At 51.1% G+C, this 26,873-nt stretch overlaps 2 protein-coding genes and 1 long non-coding RNA gene across 23 annotated transcripts in view; 2 read left to right on the top strand and 1 right to left on the bottom strand.

Moving 5' to 3' along the window:
- The window catches only part of MAP1S (microtubule associated protein 1S), a 31,735-nt gene extending 24,526 nt beyond the window's left edge, over positions 1 to 7,209 (top strand). For both annotated transcript variants that reach the window (XM_027969443.2, XM_060415370.1), the window contains exons 6-7: positions 5,873 to 6,108; positions 6,978 to 7,209. In XM_027969443.2, coding sequence (XP_027825244.1) covers positions 5,873 to 6,108; positions 6,978 to 7,133 — 392 coding nt within the window. In that variant the 3' untranslated portion in view covers positions 7,134 to 7,209. The remainder of the gene's footprint in view (positions 1 to 5,872; positions 6,109 to 6,977) is intronic.
- A 4,169-nt stretch (positions 7,210 to 11,378) lies between these two features.
- LOC132659794 (uncharacterized) lies at positions 11,379 to 15,488 on the bottom strand. The gene is made up of 2 exons (XR_009600600.1): positions 15,055 to 15,488; positions 11,379 to 11,654 (listed from the first exon to the last, which is right to left on the bottom strand). It is a non-coding gene; the product is annotated as an uncharacterized LOC132659794 (long non-coding RNA).
- Positions 15,489 to 18,385: 2,897 nt separating this feature from the next.
- FCHO1 (FCH and mu domain containing endocytic adaptor 1) overlaps positions 18,386 to 26,873 on the top strand; it is a 28,787-nt gene continuing 20,299 nt past the window's right edge. For 2 of the 20 annotated variants that reach the window (XM_060415369.1, XM_027969439.2), the window contains exons 1-3: positions 18,386 to 18,445; positions 23,183 to 23,231; positions 23,974 to 24,044. In XM_060415369.1, the coding sequence (XP_060271352.1) occupies positions 24,018 to 24,044 (27 nt within the window). In that variant the 5' untranslated portion in view covers positions 18,386 to 18,445; positions 23,183 to 23,231; positions 23,974 to 24,017. Of the gene's footprint in view, positions 18,446 to 21,281; positions 21,377 to 21,675; positions 21,809 to 22,715; positions 22,779 to 23,182; positions 23,232 to 23,484; positions 23,570 to 23,973; positions 24,045 to 26,873 lie in introns of those variants that run through there. The other 18 variants (XM_042249666.1, XM_042249664.1, XM_042249672.2 and 15 more) reach the window with 18 other exon arrangements.

Below are 26,873 nucleotides of genomic sequence, written 5' to 3'. Positions count from 1 at the left end.
TCCGCATTCAAATGGGTATATCTTTCCTTTTCTCCTTTGCCTTTCACTTCTTTTCTCAGCTATTTATAAGACCCCCTCAGACGACCACTTTGCCTTTTTGCATTTCTTTTTCTTAGGGATGGTTTTGATCACCGCCTCCTGTACAGTATTACAAACCTCCTTGCATAGTTTTTCAGGCACTCTATCAGATTGAATCCCTTGAATCTATTTGTCACTTCCACTGTATAATCATAAGAGATTTGATTTCGGTCATAACTTGAATGGCCTGGTGGTTTTCCGTACTTTTCTTCAATTTAAATCTCCATTTGGCAATAAGGAGTTCATGTCTGAGCCATAGTCAGCTCCTGGTCTTGTTTTTGCCGGCTGTATGAAGCAAAAGTGGCGAAAGCAGACGTTCTGGCCTTGTTCCTGATCTTAAAGGAAAACCTTTCAGTCTTTCTGTGCTGAGTATCTGTGAACTGTGGGGTTTTCATTATGTGGCTTTTATTATGTTAAGATGGTTTCCTTTTAATCCTAGTTAGTCGAACATGTTTATCATGAAAGTGTTGGATTTTGTCCGATACCTGTTCTGCACTAACTGCGATGATCGTGCGGGTTCTTTCCTTCCTTCCGTTGATGTGTTAGGCTGACTTTTATGTGTCAGGCTAGTTATTCCTGCATCCCAGGAATAGCTCCCCCTTGGTCATGGTGTATAATCCTTTTAATATGCTGCTGAATTCCACTTGCTAGTGTCTTATTGAGGGGCTTTGCATCGGTGTTTATGAGAGGTGTTGGTCAGCAGTTTCCTTTCCTCATAATATCTTTGTGTGACCTTGGTATCAGGGCAGTGTTGGCCTCCGAATGTTGTCAGAATGAATTGGAAAGTATTTCCTGCTCTTCAGTGTTTGGGGAAAGTTGGAAGATTGGTTCGTCTTTGAATGTTTGGTAGAAACTCAGTGAAGCCCAGGAGGTTTTTGGTTACTGATCCAGTTTCTTTACTAGTTTTAATTCTGTTCACATTTTGTGAGTCCGTCTAGGCAGGTTTTGTGTTTCTAGGAATTTATGCATCTCTTCTAAGTTATGCAGTTTCTTGGTATATAATTGTTCATAGTTTTCTCAAACAATGCTTTTTATTTCTTTACCTTTTTTTTTTTTATATACTGTTTATTTCTATAGGATTGGCAGAAACGTCCCCTTTCATATCTGGTGTTACTAATTTGAGTCTTCTTTTCCTTTCTTAGTCAGTGGAGCTGAAGATTTGTCAATTTTGTTGATCTTTTCAAAGAACCAACTTTTGGTTTTGCTTTTTTTCTTCTGTGATGTTTTCCTATTCCCTGTTCTTAAAATCTCTGCTCTAATCTTTATTATTTCCTTCCTTTGCTGGCTTTGGGTTCAGTCGTAAAGTTAGGTTGTTAATCTGAGATATTAATAACAGCATTTATACCTGTAAACATCCCTTAATCTCTGTACCACTGTATCTTTGTTGCTGGGCAGTTTGATTATGTTGTGTCTCAGTGTGGTTCTCTTTGAGTTTATCCTATTTGGAGTTCATCGAGTTTCTCAGATGTTCCTATTCATGTCTTTCATTAGATATGGGAAGATTTTGGCCATTATCTCTTGAAATAATCTCTCTGCCCCTTTCTCTTTCTTTTTCTTCTGAGATTTCCATAAGGTGTATGTTGGTCGTCTTGAGAGTATCTGATAGGTCCCTTAGACTCTGTTCACTGACTTTGATTATTTTTCTTTCTGTTCCTCGGACCCGATCATTTCCATTGTTCTGTTATCAAGTCCACTGATTCTTCTGCTTGTCTGAGCCTTGAGTGGCTCTCTGGTGGCCTTTCCGTTTCAGCTGCCACACTCCCAGCTCTGGACTCTCTTCGCTCACTCTCATGCTTTCTGTCTCCTTATTGGCGTTTGTGCTCTGTCCGTACATTGTTTTTCTTGATTTTTTTCCACATCTTCCTTTAGTCCTTTGAGTATCTTTCGGACAGTTTTTTAAAGTCTTGTCTGGTGATCTGCCGTTTCGTCTTCCTTGAGGACGGTTTCTGTTCATTTTTTCTCCCTTTGACTGGGCCATACTTTCCTGCTTCTTTGTGTGGCTTGTGGTTTTTTATAATTGAAAACTGTACACTTGAATGTAACAAATGTGATGACTCGAGAGAGCCAAAGTTTCCTCTTCCCCAGGGTTTGCTGTGGCTCTTTTGTTTGGTTATTGTGGGCTGTCTCTGTGCTGGAGATCAGTCTGAGGTATAAACTCAAGGTGTTCTTATGCCTTTTCTTGGAGAAGGAAATGGCAACCCACTGCAGTGTTCTTGCCTGGAGAATCCCAGGGACAGCGGAGCCTGGTGGGCTGCCGTCCCTGGGGTCGCACAGAGTCGGACATGGCTGAAGCGACTCAGAAGCAGCAGCAGCAGCAGCAGCAGCAGCAGCCTTTTCTGATCCTGTACCTCTCCCTGAGTGTCTGGTTCCTTTTTAAATTCCCCTGTATCTGCTTTTGAGTGTCCTAGTCCTTGACTGTCTGGCTCCCAAAAGGGGAAAAAGAGAAAAAAAAAAAAAATGAAGGGGGAAGAAAAGAAGAATTTAAAATTTGCAGTTCTTAAATCCCATATAAGTAGCTCCAGGGGCTTTCCTGGTAGCTTGGGCGGTAAAGTGTCTGCCTATAATGCAGGAGACCCAGCTTCAATCCCTGGGTCTGGAAGATCCCCTGGAGCAGGAAATGGCAACCCACTCCGGTATTCATGCCTGGAAAATCCCATGGACCAAGGAGCCCGGTGGGCTACAGTCCATGGGGTTGCAAAGAGTCGGACATGACTGAGCGACTTCTCGTTGTCTTCTTCAAGTAGCTCCAAACCTACAGGGCGAGGCTGCCAGAACAGCTGCCTAGAAGGGGAGACAGATTCCTGGAGCTTCCTGCTCCGCCATCATCCCAGAATCCTGCTGTGTTCATCCTTGCCTGCATACTGCTGTTTCACAGTGATGGTGCAGCGTATAACCAGCATCGAGCATCACTAGGCAGTTCCCCTCTCCATGCTGCATCTTGGGCGCCTAGTGTGCGCTTTGCACCCCCAGCGTAGCTCAGGGCACACCGTGCTCCAGTGCTCAGTGGCCGATGCGTCAGTCAGAGCAGGCCTGCAGCTACCCGGAAGGCTGGCGAGAAAGCAGCCGCAGCAATGGCAGAAACAGTAGCTCCAGCTCATCTCACCGAGTGCTTTCTCTGTTGTTATTTAGTCCCTAAGCCGTGTCCAGCTCTCTGCGACCCCCTGGACTGCAGCACGCCAGGCTTCCCTGTCCTTCACTCTATCCCAGAGTTAGTCCAGACTCATGTTCCTTGAGTCAGTGATGCTGCCCAACCATCTGATCCCCTGTTCCCCACCTCTCCCCCTGCCCTTAGTCTTTCCAGCATCAGGGTCTAAAGTATTGCAGTGTCAGCTTTAGCATCAGTCCTTCCCACGAATATTCAGGGTTGATTTCCTTTAGGATTGTCTTGTTTGACCTCCTTGATGTCCAAGGGATTCTCAAAGAGTCTTCTCCAGCACCATAATTTGAAAGCATTACTTCCTCGATGTTTCCTTATGGTCCAGCTGTCTCATCTATGTATGACTACTGGAGAAGCCATGGCTTTGAGTATATGGACCTTTGTCAGCAAAGTGATGTCTCTGCTTTTTAATATGCTGTCTAGGTTTGTCGTAGCTTTCCTTCCAAGGAGCAGGCGTCTTTTAATTTCATGGCTGCAGTCCTCGTCCGCAGTGATTTTCGAGCCCAAGAAAATAGTCTGTCACTGTTTCCGCTTTTTCACTTCTACTTGCCATTAAGTGATGGGACCAGACGCCATGATCTTAGCTTTTTGGATGTTGAGTTGCAAGCCAGCTTTTTCACTCTCCTCTTTTATCCTCATCAAGAAGCTTTTTATTTCGCTTTCTGTCATTAGAATGGTATCATCTGCATACCTGAGGTTATTGATATTTCTCCTGGCAGTCTTGATTCCTGCTTGTGCTTCATCCAGCCTGGCGTTTCACAAGATGTACTCTGCATAGAAATTAAATAAGCAGGGTGACAGTATACAGCCCTGATGTACTTCTTTCCCAATTTTAAACCAGTCTGTTGTTCCATGTCCAGCTCTAACTGTTGCTTCTTGACCTGCATACAGATTTCTCAGGAAGCAGATAAGGTGGTCTGGTATTCCCATCTCTTTTAAGTATTTTCCACGGTTTGTTGTGATCCACACAGTCAAAGGCTTTAGTGTAGTCTATGAAGCAAAAATTGTTTTCTGAAATTCCCTTGCCCTCTCTATGATCTAACAATTGTTGGTAGTTTGATCTCTGGTTCCTCTGACTTTTCTGAATCCAGCTTGCTGTGGGCTGGGCAGTGTGCTAGTTGCTTGGGGGTGGCCCTGCCCTCCAGGAGCTGAGAAACATCTCCAGCTTCTCTCCCCATATGGCCTGCCCTGGGTTCCTGGCCACCTTGGTCTCTTGATTTGCCTCTAGCCTCACTGCCTCGCTGAGCCACCACCTCATGTCTTTCGTGGGTAGATTACAAGAGAAGCACCTGGTGGGCTCCTGTGACCTTTGGCAAGTCAAGAGTACAGTGGCAAGAGGAGAGAGGGTGGCCCTCAGGGTATGAACAAGGCTGGCACCAGAGACTGGGGGTCATCTGAGGTCCTCTCTGCTGGGGTATTTGGCCTCTTTCAGAGACCACACGTCTCAGCCACTTGGGGGCTCCTGCTCCCACTGCTTCTAACAAACCAGCAGCCCACACCAGCACCAGCCAAGCCTGTCTTAAAGGGCCAGAGGGTTCTTACCTTCGCAGGCCAGAGGGTCTCTTCCCAGCAGCTCAACTAGGTGTTATAGCACAGAAGCAGCTCAGTGAGTACCCAGACGGGTGTTCTAGTAGAACTGTTTGCCGAAGCAGGCAGTTGCTGTATTGGGCCCCAGGCTGTAGCTTGCTGGCCTCTGCCCTACCCTCGCCCTCCTGCCCCCTGGCTTCTGTCCTCATTCCCCTTGTCTTCTCTTTGCCATTCTGCCTTTCCTGTTCCCGTCTGCCTCTCGCCTTCCACAGCTCTGGTGGCTTTCCCTTCCTGGCGCCCCACTGTCCCCAGTCATAAGTGAGGGATGCTACTTACTTAAAGCTGGGGGATTTCATTCATCCTGCAAATGCTCCCCCACCTCACCCCCACACCGTGCAGCAGCCCTCTGGTTGCACGCCCTGGTCTGGGCAGTGTTTAGGATCTTCAGATGATCAGACATCTGGCAGACTTCCTGCCCAAGAGCCGGCCACATGCTCAAGCAGCTGACGGGTTCACTGGCCCAGGAGTGGTGGCCCTGTCCCCCTCGCACCGGGCTCTGGGTCCAGGGTGCAGACAAGGCCCTGGTGCAGCTGCCCCAGCCTGCATCTCCCTTTCTCGACTCTCTCCTGCCCACACCCACTCTGGCTCCCCATCAACCCTGAACGCAGGGACTGTTATTTGTTCTGGTCACTGCTCTGTCCCTAGGATGGCTGCAGTGCCCAGGAGTAATTGAAAAACAACAGATAAACTCCCCATGAATAATTAAAAACAGATGGATGCTGCTGCAGAGCGTTCCAGATACTGCTGCTTCAGGGGCTCAAGCTCCAAAACCCCCTCTTTCAGGAACTCCCTGAATACCCCTCCCCTCAGGTGCTGGGGACGTTTATGCCCAGGGAGTGTTCTTGAGGGGTTGACTGGGGTGTATGCAGGATTCATCCAGTTACTAAACCTGCCAGGAAGGACTTGTCTACCATGAAATGGTGAGATCAGGCCTCCTGCCAGGGAGGGAGCCACTCTGAGAGGTGCAGATAGAGCTGGGAGGCTCGTCCTGGGCCCTGGGTCTCCTTGTTCCCCGGAGCTCACCACTGATCTCATCCCTCTTACCCACAGGGTCAGCTGGCAGTCGGTCAGGAGGGTCAGTGGCCCCACCGGGCTCCCCTGTCTACCTTGACCTGGCTTACCTGCCCAGCGGGGGCAGTGCCCGCCTGGTGGATGAGGAGTTCTTCCGGCGGGTGCGTGCGCTCTGCTACGTCATCAGCGGCCAGGACCAGCACAAGGAAGAGGGCATGCGGGCCGTCCTGGATGCGCTTCTGGCTGGCAAGCAGCAGTGGGACCGGCCGCTGCAGGTGTGTGATGACCGGGGCATCGGCTCCTGGTGCTGGGCGGGGCAGCACTTCCCGGTGTCTTCCTGCCAAACCCACACAGTCCTATGAGGCTGGTGTGACCTTCACCCACATCCAAAGAGGGAGTGGGGCTCAGAGGAGCTAATCCCTGTCCCCAAGGCTGTGCAGCTATGAGGGCAAGTGCAGGACTCACCCCGCTCGCGGGCTCTGTTCCTGTTACGCCACTTCTTTTCTACAGCGCCCCTGGGTGAGGTTGCAGGGTGGGGCTGGTTTGATCACCTCACCTGAGCCCTGGCATTGAGTCTCCCCAGTATTATGAGGATCAGCCAGGAGGAAGGGGTGGGGTGTATGGTGTCCACGCATGCTGACAATTGACCCTTGAAGGCTGGGGTTGTCCCCATGAGAACCCTTGAAATACAGCCTCGAAGCACAAGGTAAATTTGGGTAGAAGGAGCCTCCAGTACCTGGCCAGCCACACAGTCCGAGTGTGCTGACACCTGGTCAGGCACACAGGTTAGAGAGCGGCTGGGAGGGAGTGTTCCGAGCAGAGGCAGGAGCACGCCGTATTCAGGGAGCTGGCGGGAGGTCTGGGCGAGGGAAGCGGGGACATAGCAGGGGAGTAGTTGGGGAGGGAAGAATGGAGAGGAATTGGCAGAGGAGTGATCTGGTCTCCGGGCTGTGAAAGGGCGCTCAGGGTGCCATGGGAAAGAAAAGGCACTTCAGGGACAGGCCGGCCGCCGGCTGCAGACACCTCGGCTGGAGAACGGAGGCAGCGCAGATGTGGTCAGAGAAGGGGCCTCCTATGCCTTGGGGCTGGGCCGGGAGGGCAGAGGGTGCGCCCCTCACCACCGGTCCGTCTGTCCCCCCCGCAGGTGACCCTGATCCCCACCTTTGATTCGGCGGCGATGCACGAGTGGTACGAGGAGACACACACCCGGCACCAGGCTCTGGGCATCACCGTGCTGGGCAGCAACAGCACCGTGTCTATGCAGGACGAGGCCTTCCCCGCCTGCAAGGTGGAGTTCTAGCCCCCCGCCCCGGCACCCCCGGCGCCTGCCGCTGTCCTGGGATGCGCCGCGTCAGAAATAAACCGGGTGCAACTCAGCTGTGGCCTCAGTTCCTTCTGCCGGCAGGAGACGCGGCCGCACTCCAGACGTCACTGCTGCCATGGGGTGGTCCCCAGTGTGGGGAGGGACAGCCTCTGCGGAATCCCCAGCAGCCTCCAGGTCAGATGTGCTCTGGCCCCCGTGTCACAGGTGGAAAACGCAGGCCTGGGGAGGCAGTACCTTCCAGGCCAGTGGAGCTGGCTGCCTACATCAGCCCTCCAGCCCAGCACCTGTGCCCGTGGGTCCCCCAGTTTATAGACAGGAAAGCAGCTGCCAAACCCCAGCCGCACAAACCAAGGTGAGATCTGAGCCCTGACTCTGCTCCCGAGCCATTTCAACAGAAATGACCCTCTGTTCCTAGAGATAATTGACGCTCATGGCAGGACAGTCTTACACTCTACAGCAAGCTCTCAACTCATTATCGTCCGGGAAATTTTTGCAGACACTAATGCCCGTGGCCAGCGTTTTTATTTTGGCCGGCCAAGATTTTATTCTGTTATTTCACTAACACTGTGTGGGTTATTACATTCAATAGTTGCACCTGACACACCTGTGAAGTCTTCTCCAGCGCCGTGAGTTTCATTTTCACTTCTGTGTCAGAATCAGTCACTAAAGTTTCTTGTCTTCCCGTTGGTCTAACATTCACATTGTCTGAACCGGAACTATCTTCTGAAGAACTGCCACCTTTGGAGACACTACTGTGTATTTCACTCGGACAGTCGGAGCAGGTATCTGCGATAAAATTCACTGAAAAGTTCTCCCCTCAAAATTTAGCAATGCATCATTTTTGAGGAATGTATGGTAACTTGTGTTTATAAAATACACAAGGTTGGAACTGACGGAGGGAAACGTGAATGATAGCGACAATCGAGAATTGTGTGGAGAACCGTTGATCAGTTTTAAGCTCTGACAACTTTGCCTGGTGTTGTCAGCTGTGTTACTGTCTAAATATTGATGCGTCTTTGGTCAATACTGTTCAGGTAACAAAAGATGCATTCGTATGTCTTCCGTCGGCAATGTGTTTAAAACGCAGTCTGAAACCTACAAGCTACAAAACACAATCTCCTGATGGACCCACTCCCTGATCTCTCTGTTCTGCATGTATAGGAACAGCTAGATGTAATTTTCAGTAAGATGCCATCTCACTGGATTGGATGGCGACCTAAAAAATGTGACAAGTGCTAGCCCCTCAGTACCTTCCTCGTTTTCCTGTAAGGAGAGACTCCTTAGTCTGGGGTCTGAAGAAGGGTTACTGTTTATCCACGAGGCCGTGTCACCCTGATTTTTCATCTTGAGTGCAGGTGCTGCCTCCTGTTCTCATTTCATTTCTTTCCAGGGACATTTTCTTATATTTATTTTTAATTAGTTCAATTTTTTTATTTAGACATTTGTCTTTGTCTCATCCACATATCATAATCTTTTTTTCTAAATAGGCACAATAAACTTGTTAAAATTTTTAATTGTAAAAAAGTGCATAACATAAAATCTGCCGTTTTAACCACTAATAAACTCTTGCATTGTAAATTTTTTTTTCCCAAATTTGCCTTTCAGTTTTGTTTAGGAGCAGTTTTGCTGTAAACATTTTATTTTTATGATTTTCAAACCTCAGTTCTTTAAATGTCTCTCCTTTGTGCTTTTAGAGGTCCTTTCACAGTTGGCACAAATTCTCCCAAGCTTGGTGTGTGTTTGTTTTCTTTTTCCTGTCTATTTTTACCCACGTAGGGCTTATTTTGGGATGAAGGGAGAGGTAGGGATTGCCCCAACCTGGACAGTTCCATTTTCAATGCGATGTACAGATTCAAAACACGCCTTCCTCCCTGAAAAAGATCCCAAATGTGTTACTGTTTATTTTCCAAATCTATACTAATCCATCGCCAACTTTTCTGGCCATCTCCTTGCTTTCTCTGGTATAGATTTCTGTGCCTCAATAGGTCATCAGGCAGGTTCTTTCTCCTCAGTTTTACTTTTTCCCTTCATAAAAGGTTGTTTTTACATTCTCATTCCTCTTGGAGCTCTAGAATCTCCACAGAGGGGGCCCAAACATATGCTTCAGAAAAGCTGTCAACTTCTGCTTCTGACCAGATCGTGGGCTAGAGTCCCAATAACAACAACTAAAATTGCTGGGTGAAAATGAGTTAAGTGTTGGTTAATGTATCAGTGAGCACCCAAAAAATGAGGAACAGTCAGAGGCCAGAACGGTGCAGACAGAAACCCCAGGAAGGAAAAAGGAAGCAGCTTTTCTGTTACACAAGGCACTCTTCATCTTCTTTTCATGGACCTTCAAGATGGTGTGTCTGATAAGTAGAGACCTCAAAGCATGAAGCAGACATCAAAATAAGATCTTCCCAAAGGTGGAAAGCAACCTTAGGTGAATGACATGGTTTAAAGCAGTCCAGGACGCTGGAGACCCTGGGGGAACTTTCAACTAATCTTAAAGAGTGAGCCAGCACCAAAATTCACAGCCTGTCAATGCCAGTGGCGAAGACCTGGTGTGTGTAATCCTGGTGTTTTGGCTATGTTTAATCCTGAAAATGAACAAAGTGCAAGAGACAGTAATATTTGTAAAAGAGCCAAATAGGACCAAGAGAAATGAAAAAGCAAATAATTGGGTTGGATCAACAGTGAACTGTAGGTAGCTGAAGAGAAAATAGGTGAACTGAAAGATGGAACTGAATGAGTTTCCTAAACAGGGGAAGGGAAAAGGGGGATGAGGAGGCAGAGGCAAAGTCTGAAGGGGATAACGGTGGAGAACTTTTCAGAAGTAACGAGAGGTGTCAATTCCCTTGCATTCAGAAAGCCAGCCAAATCCCAAGCAGGATATATAAAAAGACAGCTTGGCAAACCTAGACAGCGTATTAAAAAGCAGAGACAGCACTTTGTTGACAAAGGCCCATCTAATCAAAGCTATGGTTTTTCCAGTAGTCATGTACGGATGTGAGAGTTGGACCATAAGGAAAGCTGAGCGCCAAAGAATTGATGATTTCGAATTGTGGTGTTGGGGAAGACTCTGGAGAGTCCCTTGGACTGTAAGGACATCAAACCAGTCAATACTAAAGGAAATCAACCCTGAATATTCATTGGAAGGACGGATGCTGAAGCTGAAGCTCCTATACTTTGGCCGCCCGATGTGAAGAGCGGATTCATTGGAGAAAGACTCTGATGCTGGGAAAGATTGAGGGCAGGAGGAGAAGGGGATGACAGAGGATGAGATGGTTGGATGGCATCATCGACTCAATGGACATGAGTTCACGCAAACTCAGGGAGATAGTGAAGGACAGGGGAGCCTGGGGTGCTGCAGTCCGCGGGGTCGCAGAGTCAGACACGACTGAGCAACTGAAGAACAGTGCAGAAAACCAAAGTCAACAAGGAAAGCAAGAATAGTAGACGCGGAGAGCTCCTCAGCCCCACACATGAAACTCAGGACACAGCCGGGCACCGTCTTAAGCAACCCAGAAGTTCTCATTCAACAGAAGCATCTTTGGAGGGTGAGAGAAATGAAGACCCTTGTTGAGTGAAATCCTGAGGGAATTTTTTTAGGTAGAAAATGATCCAAGTGGAAGAGCTGACTTGCCCAAGGAAACAGCAAAGAAGTTTGAATAACAGCTGAAGTGTCACCCTAGTTAACGAGAATTATAGTATCCAATATGTAGGATGAAAAATTGCATTAGGCAACAGTGGCAAATAAGTAAAAACTTAGTGGAGTAAGCTTTTAAAATCTTGACATTGAAAAGAAAAAAAAATAAAATCTTGACATTGTTTGAGGGGAGAGTAACATAACTGCTTAGTTGAGCAGAGTAGCAGTATTAATAGTTACAGTAAATACTGGGTGAACAGAACTAGTCTATAACTTCCAGATTAGTAGAGGGGAGAAATCAGACTGAAAAAGAAAATCCCAAATTCTTCCATAAGGAAACAGGTACAAATAGAAAGCACAAGATAATGAAAATACATACATAAAAATTTGCCAGTTATTAAGTAAATGCAGACAGGCAGAAAACTCCAGTTAAAAGATAGATTTTTTTTTCAAACTGTATTTTTTAGTCTAGTTTTTGTGCTGCTTGCAAGAAACATCCAAACTTGAAGATGCTGAACTTTTGAAAGTAAATGATGGGGGAAAAAGAAAAGAATAAACCTGGGAAATACTAAAGAAAAAAATTAAAGCTGACATATCCACACTAATAAAGTTTTATTTTTGGTGTATTACATAGAAATAAGGGATTTCCTGGGTGGCTCAGTGGGTAAAGAACACGCTTGCCAATGCAGGAGACATGGGCTGGATCCCCTGGGTTGGGAAGATCCCCTGGAGGAGGGCGTGGCAACCCACTCCAGTATTCTTTCCTGGAGAATCCTCATGGACGGAGGAGCCTGGCAGGCCACAGTCCGTAGGGTCACAAAGAGTTGGACGTGACTGAAGCGACAGCACAGACACCCTAGAAATAAGAACTATCAAATGAAAGCTTTTAACTCACCAAAAAGATGTAACAGTTCCAAATTTGTATGCGTCTAATAACAGGGCCTCAAAGTTATGAACCACCAGAGGGAGTAAGTTTATCTTTAAAAGGAAAATCTAGGGGCTTCTCTGGGTCCAGTGGTTAAAACTGTTTAAGACTTCAAGCTTGCACCATTAGGGGGTGCAGGTTCAATCCCTGGTTGGGGAACTAAGATCCCACATGCCACGCAGCAGGGCCAAAAAAAATTTTTTTTTAATCTATTAGTAGGTTTTCTAATATTGATCTGTCTTTACGTTCCTAGAAGAACACCTGGATTATATTTCTTTTATTATATTTTTATTTCAGTAAGTTGTGTGTGTGTTGTGGGGAGCAGGGAGGGTGCTGGGCTTTTGCCCTCAACACTTGGCGGATCTTTCCCTGCCCTTCAGATTTCCCATGCTGCTGTATTTCACCCTCACCCAGCAGCCCAGCATGACAGAGCGTCCACCACCTAGAACATCGGGTGGCCAGACAGGAAGGGGACGTGACAAACCAGGCACCAGCGCCTAAGGATTTCCAGCAGGAAGCCATGTGGCACCTGCACTCACGTCTCATTGGCCAAAGCAAGCCACATGACTCTGCCCAATACAGGAGCTGGAAGGTAGATACTCCTCTCTTGTACCCAGAAGGAAGAGAATCAAATAGTGATGGAAATCAATGAATAGCCACTGACAAGTCCCCCCAAAGAGATAGTTTCATTCTGGCAAGCAGGAGGTTTGGCAAGCTTGTTCTAATAAATAATTTTTTCTTTTTTTTTTTTGGTGTTGCGGGCCATAGAGTCTGTCCAGACCTCAATTCTGCTGTTATAGCTGAACAAATGGAAATAAATAGCTGCATTCCAATAAAATCTTGTTTACAGAAAGAAACCAGTGGGCTGGATTACAAAGGGCTGTGGTTTACCAACACCTGGTGTCAGGCATTACTCTGACTTCCCATCTTACCTCTTAGAGCAGTTAGGGACCTGGAGTTCCCCACCCCCTTTCTCCTCTCTCTCCTCTCTGCTTCTTCCCTCCCCACCCCAGTCTCTGCTGACAGCTGTCTGGCCCAGCTTCTACAGAGCATGCACTAAAAATACCCCAGCAGCAGCCTGAGCACCAGGGGCCCTGGAGCCCTGGCAGGAGCCAGATGTGTGACCCACGTGTGACCTTGTCCTGGGCACCCACTGTGGGCGCCACCTGCTCATCAGCAGCCCCTCCCCGATACTTGCCCAGAGCCTGAGCAACAACCACCCCCTGATTTCTTGGTGTTGCTCCAACGTCTGGATCACGCCTCCAGGCCTTTGCACCCAAGGTGTCCCCTCCCTGGAATGCCACCGTCCAGCCTTGCATCAGTCAACACATACTGGCTGCTGCCCTGTCGGGGAGCAGTGTCAAGTAGGGGAGCCAGACATATAGGAGGGGCCAACACCCCGCGAGGCTGGGCATGTTGGGTGCCACTGGGTGCCAGAGGAGTCCACCACACCTGGGGGTGGGGAAAAACTGAGGATGCAAAGGATTAAGCCAGAATTAGGGGACGGCCGAGAGCAAGGGTGGCAGCGGGACCTGCAGAAGCAGAGGCTTGGTCTTTTTGAGGAACCGAGAGGAGACATAAAATTGAAGCCTCAAGAACACTGGGAGGCTGGGGGTGGAGCCATCCCTACAGCTTCATGGACACCCCACTGAGCAGATGGAACTTGCCCTTCAAAGGACCGGGTGTTGGAAGAGACCAGCTAAGCTGAGGAGCCGTGAGCACACCAGGATTGGCATGTAGAGTTGGCAGTCTTTCCAGAGGGGCTTGGGGCGGGGCCAAGGGGACCTGGTCCCTGGTGGGGCGTGGCCAGGGCACTTATCTGGAAAGATGTGGACTCTTGGAAGGCCAAGATGGAAGGGGGAGGGGTAGCCTTTCTCCGAGAGAGCGACATAAAACCTCTCATCTTCCAAACCCACCACCTAGGGATCCTTCTCCAGGAAGCCCTCCCTGCTCTCTTTCTGGTCCCCACCCCCAGCCCAGGGCCTCCTCTGGCTGTTCCTGACCCACTCCCTTTTAAACGCCACCCTGGATTTCCCCGGCGCTCCAGTAGTTAAGAGTCTGTCTGCCAATGCAAGGGACATGGGTGCGATCCCTGGTCTGGGAAGATCCCACATGGCAAGGGGCAGCTAAGCCCAGGCCACAACTACTGGAGCCCTCTCTCTGCCCCAAGAGAAGCCACAGCAGTGAGAAACCCTCGCACCTCAACCAGAGAGAGCCCCCGCCCACCTCAACCACAGAGAGAGCCCCCGCCCACCTCAACCACAGAGAGCCCCCCACCTCAACCAGAGAGAGAGCCCCCGCCCACCTCAACCACAGAGAGAGCCCCCGCCCACCTCAACCAGAGAGAGCCCCCGCCCACCTCAACCAGAGAGAGCCCCCCTCACCTCAACCAGATAGAGACCCCCCACCTCAACCAGAGAGAGCCCCCCCACCTCAACCACAGAGAGCCCCCCCACCTCAACCAGAGAGAGCCCCCCCACCTCAACCACAGAGAGCCCCCCCTCACCTCAACCACAGAGAGCGCCCCCCCGCCCGCTCACCTCAACCAGAGAGAGCCCCCCTCACCTCAACCAGAGAGAAACCCCCCACCTCAACCAGAGAGAGACCCCCCACCTCAACCAGAGAGAGACCCCCCACCTCAACCAGAGAGAGACCCCCCCACCTCAACCAGAGAGAGCCCCCCTCACCTCAACCAGAGAGAGCCCCCCTCACCTCAACCAGAGAGAGCCCCCCACCTCAACCAGAGAGAGCCCCCCTCACCTCAACCAGAGAGAGCCCCCCCACCTCAACCAGAGAGAGCCCCCCCACCTCAACCACAGAGAGCCCCCCCTCACCTCAACCACAGAGAGCGCCCCCCCGCCCGCTCACCTCAACCAGAGAGAGCCCCCGCCCACCTCAACCAGAGAGAGAGCCCCCGCCCAGCTCAACGAGAGAGAGCCCGTGCACAGCAATGCAGAGCCAGCACGATCAAAACCAGATCACTTTAAAACACCACCCTGTCCACCAGCAAGTCACTCTTGTGCTGCCTTCTGGGCTGCAACCAGCGTTGCTGCTGGGACAGGACATGGCTGGCACCCTACCTGTATAGCATGTGCCTTTTCCCTTCCTGACTTACAGTAGGTGCTCGGGCAACGTTGGTTGTGTTCCAGCTTGGCGGCACTGGGACCGTGGCCTGGGGAATATTACTTAAGCTCTCTGGACCCCACACCTTCATCCCACACCCAGTCACAGAAGATTGGCATGAACCTCCGGGTACCCTCGAACTGTATTGGTGGTGACCAGACACCTGAGATCCCTTCCCTATCCCCAGACAGGCCTGTTCTGCATCCTGTCCCCATGCTCACATCTTCTGCGATCCAAGGTCAGGACCGGTGAGAGCTCAGGCCTCAGTGCACCTGGGCCAAGCCCTGCCTCTGACATGTCTTCGTGTGTGACTTCAGAGAGCGGCCTCTTGTCTATCAGCCTTAGTCCCTGCACCTGTAAGACAAGAATCAAAGCCCTCTCCCCACCTTGCCCCTGGCCCAGGCTTGAGGAAGCCACGTATGGGGGTATGAATGAAGTTCAGACACCACCTAGCTAGCGTGGGTGGTGCCAGAGCCCCCACGGACCTCCCAGCTTCTGATGGGGAGGGCGCCAAGCCTAACTGCCCCAGCCCTGAGGGGTTATCTCTGAGCTGAAAGAAAGCCAGACCAGAGCTACCACGCAGGAACTGAGAGCCAAGTTACCAGTCAGATGGGGAACTGAGAGAACTCCCGGAGGAGGGGACAGCAGAAGCAAAGGCTCTGAGGTGAGACCAACTTTGCGGAACTGCCATGAGAGGAGCAAGGCCAGACTGTGCGGGCCTGGAGGGCTTAGGGATGGGGAGGCCCGGGGTGTAGGGTCTTTACTGAGGGTCCTGGGCACTGGGGCAGGGTTTGGAGCTAGAGAGGCAGGTGATCACTTTCTATTTGAAACCTGCTCCCTGTGGGTACAAGTTAACATCCTGAGCCTCTATATCTGTAGCCCTGAATGGAATAATTCAGCAAATGGAGAGGGGATGGTAGGAGCCAGGTTTCTCCCTATTGGAGCAGGAGATTTATAGACAGGCAAAGTAGAAGTTTAGGAGGATCAGTTTAGTAAATGTAAAGGTATCTGTATGAATTCATGTTTAATTCCTATAGATACAGTTACGTATGGGAATATATATAGATCTGGGTATATATACAAGTTAATATACACACATATATGTCCTTGCTCTGTCCACTGAGAGGGCCTAGAAGCAACTATACTCCAGTAGTGATGAGCACACTTACTGCCCAAATGCTGGTTTTCTAAAAGTATTTTCCAATGAAGGATACCAGGGCTGCTCCTTGGAGAAAGGCTGATTTTAGGACTAGGGGAGGAAGTATATCAGATGAGCTTGAAGCATGTTGTAGTGACAAAGAAAGGGAAGTGCTAAAAGAGAAAAAAAGACAAGACAAAAAGACAAAAAAAGCAAAAGACGGGGGTGTGCCAAAGCAACATGAGAGTCAATTGAATGAGCTTCCAATGGCCAAAGCTGGAACAATTTGAACAAGAAAATCAATAAAGTAGTATTGGGTTATAACCCAAAGTATAGAATAAATATCCATGATTCCATACCGATATGGGAGAAGAAACTTATTTCCCATCAGAGGAATTCCAAGTAATTTTTTGCCCTTGAGGTAGGAGAGAGTGATTCCTTATCCCTTGGATGTGGACTGTAAATAGTGACTTCCTTCCTAAGGGTAGAGCTTGGAAAGGCGGCAGAGACTAACCTGATAATGGAAACCCCTGCCAGACTCTGCCTTAGCCAGGCAATCTGAACATCACTGAAATTTCATGTTGAAGGCGTGTGCCCCGGACACAGTGTGATGAGGGGAGGTTTCACCTCTGTGATCTTCTAATCCACCACCCCAGTCAAACCCAGAGAAAAACATCAGGCAAATTTCCATTGTGGCAATCATATAACAGTATATAAACATATCAAATCAACATGTACTACACAGGAGATTCACACAATATTATATGTCAAACACAAATTTAAAAAAAATTTTTTTAATCCCCATTGAGGGACATCCTACAAAATACCTAACCAGTTCTCAAAACTGTCAAGGTCATTTATATCAAAAATGTCTGAGAAAACTGCTTAATTCAGAAAAGCCTAAGACATATGATGACTTTATTTCCCGGGGTCCTGGGACGGAAAAAGAAAATTAGGGAAAACTGAGGAAATCTGAATAATGTATGCATTTTAGTTAATAATAACAACTCATGTGATAAATGTACCATATTATGTCAAGTGTTAATACTGAGTGTTAACAGGAGAAATTGGATGTGGGATATACAGGAACTCTCTGTAATATCTTCATAGGAATTCTGTAAATTGAAAACTGCTCCAAAATTTAAAATGTATTTTTAAAAACCTCTATAGGGTTTCTCCGGTGGTCCAGTGGTTAAGAATCTGCCTTGCAATGCAGGGGACACAGGTTCAATCCCTGGTCTGGGAAGAGCCTACATGCCACATGGCAGCTAGACCTGTGTGCCACGACGACTGAGGCTACACACTGCAACCAGTGAAGCCTGTGCTCCAGAACATGAGAAGCCGCCGCAATGAGAAGCCCATGTGCCATCGCTAGAGAGTAATCCCTGCTCGCTGCAACTAGAGAAAGGCTTTGTACAGCAACAAAGACCCAGAGCAGCCAAAAACAAGGTAAGTAAATCTTTGCTGGGGGGGAGCCCTATAGTTGCCATGTGGAACAGCGATTGTCAGGAGGAAGGGGTAAAGGCAAGAAGAGGCACACGTACCAATAGGGAGCCGAGGCAGCATCCAGGCTGCACCCTGGGCCCAGGCCACTGCAGGGTACAGGAAACGAGCAAACTGTGACCAGTGTGGATGATGAAGGGAAGAGAAGGATCTCAGAGACTCCCAGGCCTCTGGCCAGGTTCCTGGGCGGCCTTTCTAAGCTGGGGAGCCTGGTGGAGGAGTAGGCCTGGAGGCAAGCAGATCAGCCAGGAACAGAGATTTGAATCTCTGTGGGAGGACCTACAGGCACTGTATGAATCTCATTTTAAGAGCACTCACTTGAGGGCGACTGGAGCCTCTCAGGTTTATGACATGACAACATTCTGAAGGATGGCTCTCCCCAACCCCTGGGACCAGATCCTGAGGTTGCCTGCATCAGGCTGTAGACCTGCTGTGTAGCCTGCAGGAGCCTTCTCTGAGCCTCAGTTTTCCCATCTGTAAAATGAGAATCAATATGTGCCGCTCACAGGCTTGTAGGGGAGGAATCAGAAGAGTCCTTCTCAGTGCTTGTCACACATTTGGAGACTCTTCCCACCGAGTCTCAGGTAGAAGGAACCGGATCTATTGCTTTAAATTATGCAAATAAATGCGGGTAGCGGGGCGGGGAGATTAAAAAATGGAGCCGCACCCCCCAGACAATCAGCGCGCAGGGCTGGTGGAACTGGCCGCCTAAATTGCCCAATGGCTGGCCGCGCGCGCTCGCAGCCCGCCCCTGCCTCGCAGCCCGCCCCTGCCTCCCAGGCCGCCGCGGAGGTGGGGACTCTCCCGGCCACGCCCCGGAGGCGGGGCCATCCGGCGGCAGCGCCGCAGCCGCCGAGGGAGGGGACGGGAGGGGAGGAGAGGGGAGGGGCGGGGCGGAGCGGGGCGGGCTCGGGTATCAGCTACCGAGCCGCAGGTGGCGGCGGGCGCGGGGCTCGGCCCGAGCTCGGGAGGTGAGTGCTGTTCCCTGAAACACCCCGAACCCCCCTGGCCCGCGCAGCACCCCGTGCGCACCGCGCGTGGCAGCCCGGAGGCTCCAGGGTCGAAGGCGCGGCGGGATGTGAGGGACAGAGAACAGAGGGTGGGGGGCTGCGCGGTGGGTACCCGGTCCTTCCTCCTCCTCCCGCGTGATAACCGGGGATCCGCGGAGGGAGATAGAGACCCCTCCTAAATCCTCCATCTCCTGGCCTAGAACTGGAGCGTGCAGCGGGGCTGCTATGAATCGAGACCCCTCCCCAAAATCCCTTTATTCTAAGCCTGGATCTGGGTCTAGGTTCCAGAGCTGCAAAGATGAGCTTGTCGCTCTCCCTCGAGCCTGGGACCCAAGACAGATGAAATGGAGACCACCCCCAATTTCCCTCTTCCCAGCTCTGGCCTGTAGGTCGCCCCACCCCACCCCACCCCCGGCCCTGAGACCAACATGAGGAACCCCTTCCTCTGTGAACCCCTCCTCTGTGAACCCCTATCTAGGCCTGGCTAAGGAGCTGGGGGTCCCCTGGTCCCTCCTCTAGAGTGTCTTTTTCTAGCTCCCTACCACAAGGATGGGATAATGGAGGGACATTTCACTGGCATCCTCTGCAGGGACCCCAAGATTGGAATTCTGGGGAGGGTCAGATGGAGTCCCTTGCCTGGAAGGTCCAGGCCTGGCCAGGCTTGGAAAGACCTGGAGCATGGACTCAGTGGTGGTCCCTGCTTCAGTGGGAGATGGGCAGTGAGCATCTGTTCCCAGGGATTAAAATAAATCGAGGTAAATTAGGATCTTGCTGGAGGCTGACTGAAAGTGGGGTGCGGAGGAGGGTTGGGGGTGGGCGGCCCCTCCATCTGCTTCAGATCCCGGAATTCGCCTGCCTCATCTGCAGTAGGTACCAGCAGGTAGCTTCGGATGGACCTGCCTCACTGGTGACCTTGGACAGATGACAGACCTCCCTGAGCCTGTATTATTATTATTATTTTTAATTTGAAAGTGGGATTGAGGCTTCAAAGCTTGTACTCTACTGATTCTGAAATCCACCCACTCCATCTTTTGCTAAATTGTGACTCCACCCTTTTGCTAAAGATGATGGTCAGAGGAGAGAGAGAGATAGGTTTGGAGATCCCTCCATATGCCTTGCTGGCCTCAGAGCCTCAGTTTACTGCACTGTAAAATGGGCTGATGGTCACACTCTGGCATTGCCAGAAGAGTTGCTTTGCCAGACAATAAAACGTATTACCAAGCTGCTATCATCAGAACAGGGGCTCCTCCACCCTCGTCACACTGGCGGGACTGCCCGGGGCATATCCTGACCCACATACCTTCACCCACGCCAGGGGCAAGCCAGTACCTAGATAGGATATCCTGGGCAGGACGAGGTGGGAGGTGCTGGGGCAGTCTATCCCCTGTCCCTTGGGGCTCTGTCCCTGTGGTGGGGGTGCAAGTCCAGAGTTCCCAGGTTCAAATCCAGCTTTCCTGTGAGTGGCTTTGCCCCTTTGCACCTTGGTGTGTCCCTCTATGAAATGGGCTGAATTCCCCTTGGAAGATCAGAGCAGACTGGCAGAACGGGAGTGCTGTAAATGTAGACATTGTAATACTATAGTCATTATCGTATTATAATCATTACCATATTGTAATTATAATACTAATTGCAATATTAGTGAGTATAAACAGGGTCAACAGCTGATTCAGGTCAGGGCAGGATAGGAAAGGAGGAAACCTGCAAGGGTATTGCCTGCTGTGTCTCCAGAGCTCAGTAGTCAGTTGGTGCTCAATAGGTGTTGGCCAAGGAAAGTGATGGAGAGAGAGGAGACAGCAGGGAAGACTGAAAAACTCCTGAGCAGAAGCTCAGAGGCTGTTCACCACCCAGTTACTGTATGACATGGGGCCACTGCCTCAGTTGCCTCACTGGGGGTGATGGCTGAGTTGAGACCCCGCCTGCAAGTGCTACTGTGAGAATCAAGCCAGACTGTGTAAATGGGCACAACCCTGGTGGCCAGCCCTAGAGGGGAGCAAGTGCATGACAGAGTTGGTCCTTGAAGCAGCATAGCCAAGAGGCCGGTCACAGGAAAAGAAGAAAAGGACCCCAAACTGGAGTCCGAGGGAGAGCAAAATGATAGATCCTGTTTTGCAGAAGCCTAGAGGCCCAGAGAGGTCAGGGGCAGCCCAAGGCCACCTACTGAGAGGTCAGGAGTTCCAGACAACCCGACAGGAACAGGAGCCCTGCCTTCTTTGCTGACTTGGTTCCTGTCTTGTTTTATCTGCTCCCAGACCTGCTCAAATGCTGAACTGGCGAGAAACCCCAGGGTTTTGGGAATTGATGCTGGGGAGGCTGGATCTCCAGGCAGCGCCCAGAGCTTATGTCAGCCATCTCTGGGAAGGACTCTGTTCCCCACTTCCGGCAGCCAGAGGATGGGGGCATCCGGGTCAGCTGACAGCCTGCTTTGTGACCTTGGGCAAGGACCTGTCCATCTCTGGGCTTTGCCCTGGCACTGAGGAGGCTGGGAGACCTGGGTTCACACAGGGCTGACTTCTCCATCAGACACAGTGACCACCATGTCTCAGGCACAACCTTGGAGTCCGTAAAGATGTTTTTAACTTCTTTTAAAATCAGAAGGGGGAAAAAACCCCAGGCTTTGGGGTCAAAGAAAACATTTAATATATGGTATTAATATATTTGTCTCTATGTCAAATGTAGTTGTAAAAATAGGGTAAACTCTTTTTTTAGTGGAGGAAGGGACTCTGAAAGCAAAAGCGCCTCAGGCCTATGGAAGGCCTCATGCCACCCTGGGTTTGAGTCTTGGTGCTCCCATTCACAGGCTGTGCAACCTTGGGCACATCGACTCCCCTCTCTGAGTCTTGGGTTTCCCACCCCTACCCACTGAAGCAGGCATCACTGGCCCACCTAAGAATGGTGAGATGTGGAATGTTTCATCTACATGGTTGGTGCTCAAATTTGTGGGTACTATTATTTGACAATTGTTATCAAGATTGTATTTGCTCGCTAATGATAGCCCCAAGGTGGGGGCCTCAGCTTTCCCACCCAGCACCTGCTCAGTTCTAGGGAGGTCCCAGGGGTGCTGGTCTGGCGGGGGAGGTGAGCTGGCGGTTGGGCCATGGGCGGGGCGGGGTGAGCTTCCTGTCCCCCAGGCACAGGGGCCTCAGCTAACGGAAGCGGCAGGAGCCACGTGGTTATCTCCTGGTACCCGCCCTGTCTCAGGGGCTCTGTTCCCACTCGCTGTCTGGTGAGTTTGAGCTCAGGCCAGGAGGCCCCCGTTGCTCCTCCTTTCCCGTCTCAGGGACAGAAGGGAGACCCTCCTACCTGGCCCGGGTTTCGAGAGAAACAGTAGGTGTCACTTCCTGGGCCTACTCAGGGTCACCCTTTGCTCTGCCGCTGTGCTCCCCGACTTTACAACCCTGAGCGGCAGGATGGATGGCAGGGCGGTCGCGGAAATATGGCGAACCAGAGCCACATGTGGTAGTTTCGAACAGGGGTTCTTCAGCAGACAGGTCAGGGACAAAGCCATAGTGACCTGGGGACAGTCGGTGACCTCTCTGTGGTTCAGTTTCCTCATCTGTAAAGTTGATATTGAGCCCCGCGTTGTGCTTGTGAAGGTTGAATGAGTGTGCATTGCCTGAAAGGAGCTGGACCCAGTGTCGCACTCACACTGGTGTTCAGTGTGTGTGTAACGGGGAGGGGCAATCTAATGGGAGCTGTGAAAACAGTAGCAAAGATTCTTGGTTTGGGGGGAACTTAGGCCCTCTGGCTCCTAGGATCTTCTAGACCTGTGCTGTCTAGCAGGACTTCATCTGTGCTGTCTAGTACAGTGGCCACCAGCCTTGTGTGGTTACTGAGCCCTGGAAATGAGGCTGGCACAACTGAAGAAGTAGGAGGTTAATTGTATTTAATTTTATTTAGTTTAAAATTAAGTTGCCACATGGGGGCTAGCGGTTCCCATTATCAGTTAGCATAGCTCCAAGGGATTTGGAAATGCTCAGGGTCTAGGTCACGGCCAAAATCTAAGAAACGAGATGGGAATTTAGGGCTTTTCCCTCTTTGGATGTCAGCTTTGTATGTCCCCAGTTAGACTAGGTTTCCTTATGGGCTGCACTGGGGGCTGGAGTTTCTCAGGGGTCCCAGTGCCACCCAACACAGGGTGGTGGTTGGGAATATTTGTTGAATAAAATAATTGTTTGCTTGGTGAACTCCTATTCATGCTTTAAAACCCCAAATCCCATGCCCTCTTCTTTAGTTCAAGTCCCCCAGCCGAATCATCTCATGGACCCTGGTATTGTCCTGGCCAGGTAGGCACATGGTGAGTGCTAGGTGACTTATGGAAGTCATGTAACCGGAGGATAGCTGATAATGGGTCAAATTAAACTCAAGATTAGAAAACTGTGGCTTAGAGAGGAGCAGCCTTGCCCAAGGTCCTTGCTCAGTCCTTTCTAGTGAGGCCCAGGTAGCTTTCCCATCCCTGCGGTCATCAGCCCCGTCTCTGCTGCTACTGTGCCTCTTGGGCTCCCAGCTGCTGCTGAACTGCCCTCGGGGTCATGAATTATGGATGAGGCTTGTGGGCTCCAGTGACAAGCCCAACCTCGACAACATGCCAAGGACACCAAGTGTCCCTTCCTCGCCTGGTGGCTTGGCTCATCCCCTTCTCCTGGGAGGCCTGGGGTCCTCCAGTAAGACCCCGTCTAGGCATTTCCTCATGTTTTGCAGATGGGGAAACTGAGGCACGGAGCTGGACAGTGACTCAGATACCGACCAGGTGAACACACTGGCTTCCAGGGGGCAGGGTCAGGACTCATGGACGCACCAGTGTCAGCTGGGTCACCGTGGCGAGGGTTGAACTTTCCATCCCAGGAGTGTGCATGGCATGGGGACTGTTGTAAAGGGATTCAGGAGACCCTGAGGGAACCTTAGGGCCACTTGAAGGACCCCAACTCCCATGTGGCCAATCACAGTCCCAGTGTCCACCTCTTACCAGACAGGAGCTGGTAAGAGCTTACCTCTTCCGACAGGAGCTGCCAGTGCAGAGCTGAGCGCTCACGGGACTCAGCTGACCCAAGTACAAATCTGCTGTCATTTCCTGGCTTTGTTACCTTGGCAAGTAGCTTGAAGGGACTCAGTTTTTCTGTCTCTGAAATGGCCCAGAGCTTTTCTACCCATCCCCCACCCTGAACTCCTCTTCATGCTTAAAAACCCCACCCCCAAGCCCCCTCCTCTAGTCTAGGCTCCCCCAGCCCCTATCCCTTCATTTAGTTTAGCTCTGACCCCACAGGGCTGGGGGTATCTGTATCCAACTCTGTCCCCCTAGGCTGGGAGCTATTTGGGGACCATGCCCCAAGCTGAATCACTCCAGGGGCCCTGGCATACTCCCAACTTTGGGGCTTTTGGTTCCTCCTCCATCCTCTTTCTCCTTCCTCCACAAGGAGAGAAGTTGGAATTTCCCCTCCTTAGGCCCGAGCTGGCTGTGACTACAACTCAAATTTGCCTCTCTCTTTGTACAGGCACAAGATAGGAACCTTCAGGGGTCTCCACAGAGGCCATCAAAATGTCGTATTTTGGGGAGTATTTTTGGGTAAGTAAGATTCACTCTTACTTTGGTGGGGTGTCCTGGAAGGGCTGCGGGGGCTTTTACGGAGATGGAGAAACCTGGTGGCTTGTGGGCAGAGTCTTGGGCAGATGGACGGTTTGCAGGGGGTAGAAGTTAAAGTGGGAGGAGTCAGGCTGGGTTTGAATCTATAGCCGCAGATGTCATAGGCCTTGTGGCCTTGGGCACATCACAGCTTGAACAGGGTGACTGAGGCCCAAAGTAGGAATCTCTTACCTGAAGTTGCCCAGTGAGAAAGTACACAGTCAGATCTCAAACCCAGGGCCAGACCAAGCTTCCAGGATCATTCCAGCCAGGGAATTTCCTCGTCTTCCCCATGCTGGAGAGTTGGGGGGTTTTCTTGACTTGACCCCCAGGGACCTGCTCACCTGTCTGCTCTCCAGACTGGGGACCACACAGTGTGACTCAAGGAGCCAAGTGAGACAGATTTGTTTTTACCCATTCACTCTCTTCCTCCCTGTCACCACCACCACCCACCCAGCCCACTCTGGGAGATGTTGGAGCCCCCAGGAGACTGCCTCCCAACCCTGACCCTGAGGAACCCTCAGTCTGGGGGACACAGAGCTAGTAAGACACCTCTAGTCCTACTGAGTCAGGACAGAGCCCAGCCTTGGGTGTGCCAGAGAAGGAGCAGGATGCAGAGCTGTGTTTGCCATGGGCTTTGAAGGATGCCAGAAAGGCATTCTGGGCAGGGGGAGCCACCTGGGCAAAAGTAAAGAGGTGTGACACGGGGTGGCCAGTGGAGGGCACAAGGACTCCTCTTGCAGAGCTAGGCTAATGGGGAGACACAGAGGAGATGTGAACAGGAGAATAGGGTAGGACCCAGGGCAGAAAGCCCCTTCCTTGGTTGCAGGCTCAGAGCTTGCAGAGAGGAAGCCCGTTGCTAGGCAACTAGTTACCCCTGGCAACAGGCCCTTCTCCCTCCCCAGCTGGGGCTCCTCTTACTAGCATTTGCTTTCTTAAAGGGGCAGCACCCCCTTGCCACCTGCGGGCGGTGGGTAGAGGGGTGGGAGGGATGGGAGGGCTGGACCTCCACCTTCTTTCCAAGGGTCACAATCCCTGGATTTGCCTTTGAATGGCTGTGTGACCTCATCCAAGGGCTGCCCCTCTCTGAGACCCCGGTGGCACTTTGTGTAAGGGGGTTTGACCTTTTGAGGATCAGTTGTTTCCCACATTTTGCAGTCCTGACAGGGGCATCTACATGTATTTTAAATTCTTTCTAATTGTGTGAGGCAGGCAAGTTCACTGCAGAAAATTGAGACTAGCAAAGAGAAAATAGTAGCCACCCCCTAACCCCTCCCTCCAAAGATACCCTGGTACAGAGCGGATAAGAGCTTTGAGTTTGGGATTTGAATTGGGCTCTTCTGGGAGCGCTTGGGCAAGTGACTTTGCATCCTGAAGACTAAGTTTCTCCATCTGGGAAAGGGGAATGAAGCTCCTACCTCCCCAGGGCTCGGGGAGCACCCCAGAATGTCCGTCTCTCTTTTATTTGCTTATTTATTTATCTGTTTATCGGCTGTGTCTGATCTTAGTTGCAGCGTGTGGGATCTTCCACTGTTTCGCACGGCCTGTCTGGCTGTCGGCTCAGTAATTGCACCGCACAGGCTCCAGGATGTGCAGGCTTTAGTAGTTGTGGCAGCCTTATTTGCTCAGACACATGTGGGATCTTAGTTCCCTGCCCAGGAATCGAATCTGCGTCCCCCGCACTGCAAGGCAGATTCTTAACCACTGTGAGGGAAGTCCCCTGTCTATTTCTTTTACTTAATGTTTCTTTTCATCTATTGTTAGTATTGCTGGCTCTTTGCTGGATGATGCTGGGGCCCTGACTGATCTGAAGGAGGCTCCACGTGGGAGAGATCAAGCCAGACAAGGATGCCCCAGTCTTGTTGGGCCAAGGCAGGGCTGGAGGCAGGGAGGGCACTCGGGGGAAGTGTGAGCAGGAGAAGGACATGATCAAGCTGTATTAGAAAGATCTCTTGGGTTTCCTTGGCGGCTCAGTGGTAAAGAATCCGCCTGCCAATACGGGAGACACACGTTCGATCCCTGATTCAGGAAAGGCCCACATACTGCAGAGCAACTAAGCCCATGCACCGCAGCTATTGAGCCTGTGCTCCAGAGCCCGGGAGCCGCAGCTTCTGGGCCTGTGCTCCAGGGCCCGGGAGCCGCAGCTTCTGGGCCTGTGCTCCAGAGCCCGGGAGCCGCAGCTGTTGAGACCATATCCTGCAACAGTCAGAGCCCTCACGCCCTAAAGCCCGTTCTTCCCGACAAGAGAAGCTGCTGCAGTGAGCAGCCTGCACACTGCAACTAGCGAGGAGCTTGCACACGAACGATGCAGCACAGCCCGAAACAAACAAGTAAATCTGGAAAGAGAGAGAGAGAGACATCTCTCTGGGCCTGGCTGGAGAGCAAGACTGGTGTCCAGAGGTTCTGATAGGAGACATAGGCTCAAGACAGCCCCTGCCAGGACCCTCGGCTGCCAGCCCAGCCCGAGGGGGTCAGACACTGCTGGGGGTTTGCCAGGTCTGGGAAACAGGCCAGCAGTTGGCTCTGAGTCAGCTCCAGATGCTGGCCTGGGCAGCAGTGCCTGGTGCAGCCTTACCCGAGGATCCCCTGGGTGGGGTAGGCAGGGGGCTGCTGGGGTTGTTTGCTGAGGCCTCCCCACTGTACTTCCCAGGTGGCGCTAGGCGCAAGAGATGTGGGTTCGATCCCTGGGTCCGGAAGATCCCCTGGAGGAGGGCATGGCAACCCACTCCAGTATTCTTGCCTGGAGAATCCCATGGACAGAGGAGCCTGGTG

This window comes from Ovis aries, chromosome 5 (assembly GCF_016772045.2).
Source record: "Ovis aries strain OAR_USU_Benz2616 breed Rambouillet chromosome 5, ARS-UI_Ramb_v3.0, whole genome shotgun sequence".
Taxonomy (NCBI): domain Eukaryota; kingdom Metazoa; phylum Chordata; class Mammalia; order Artiodactyla; family Bovidae; genus Ovis; species Ovis aries.
The sequence above is the reverse complement of the archived record's forward strand: the minus strand, read 5'-3'. Positions and strand labels throughout refer to the sequence as shown.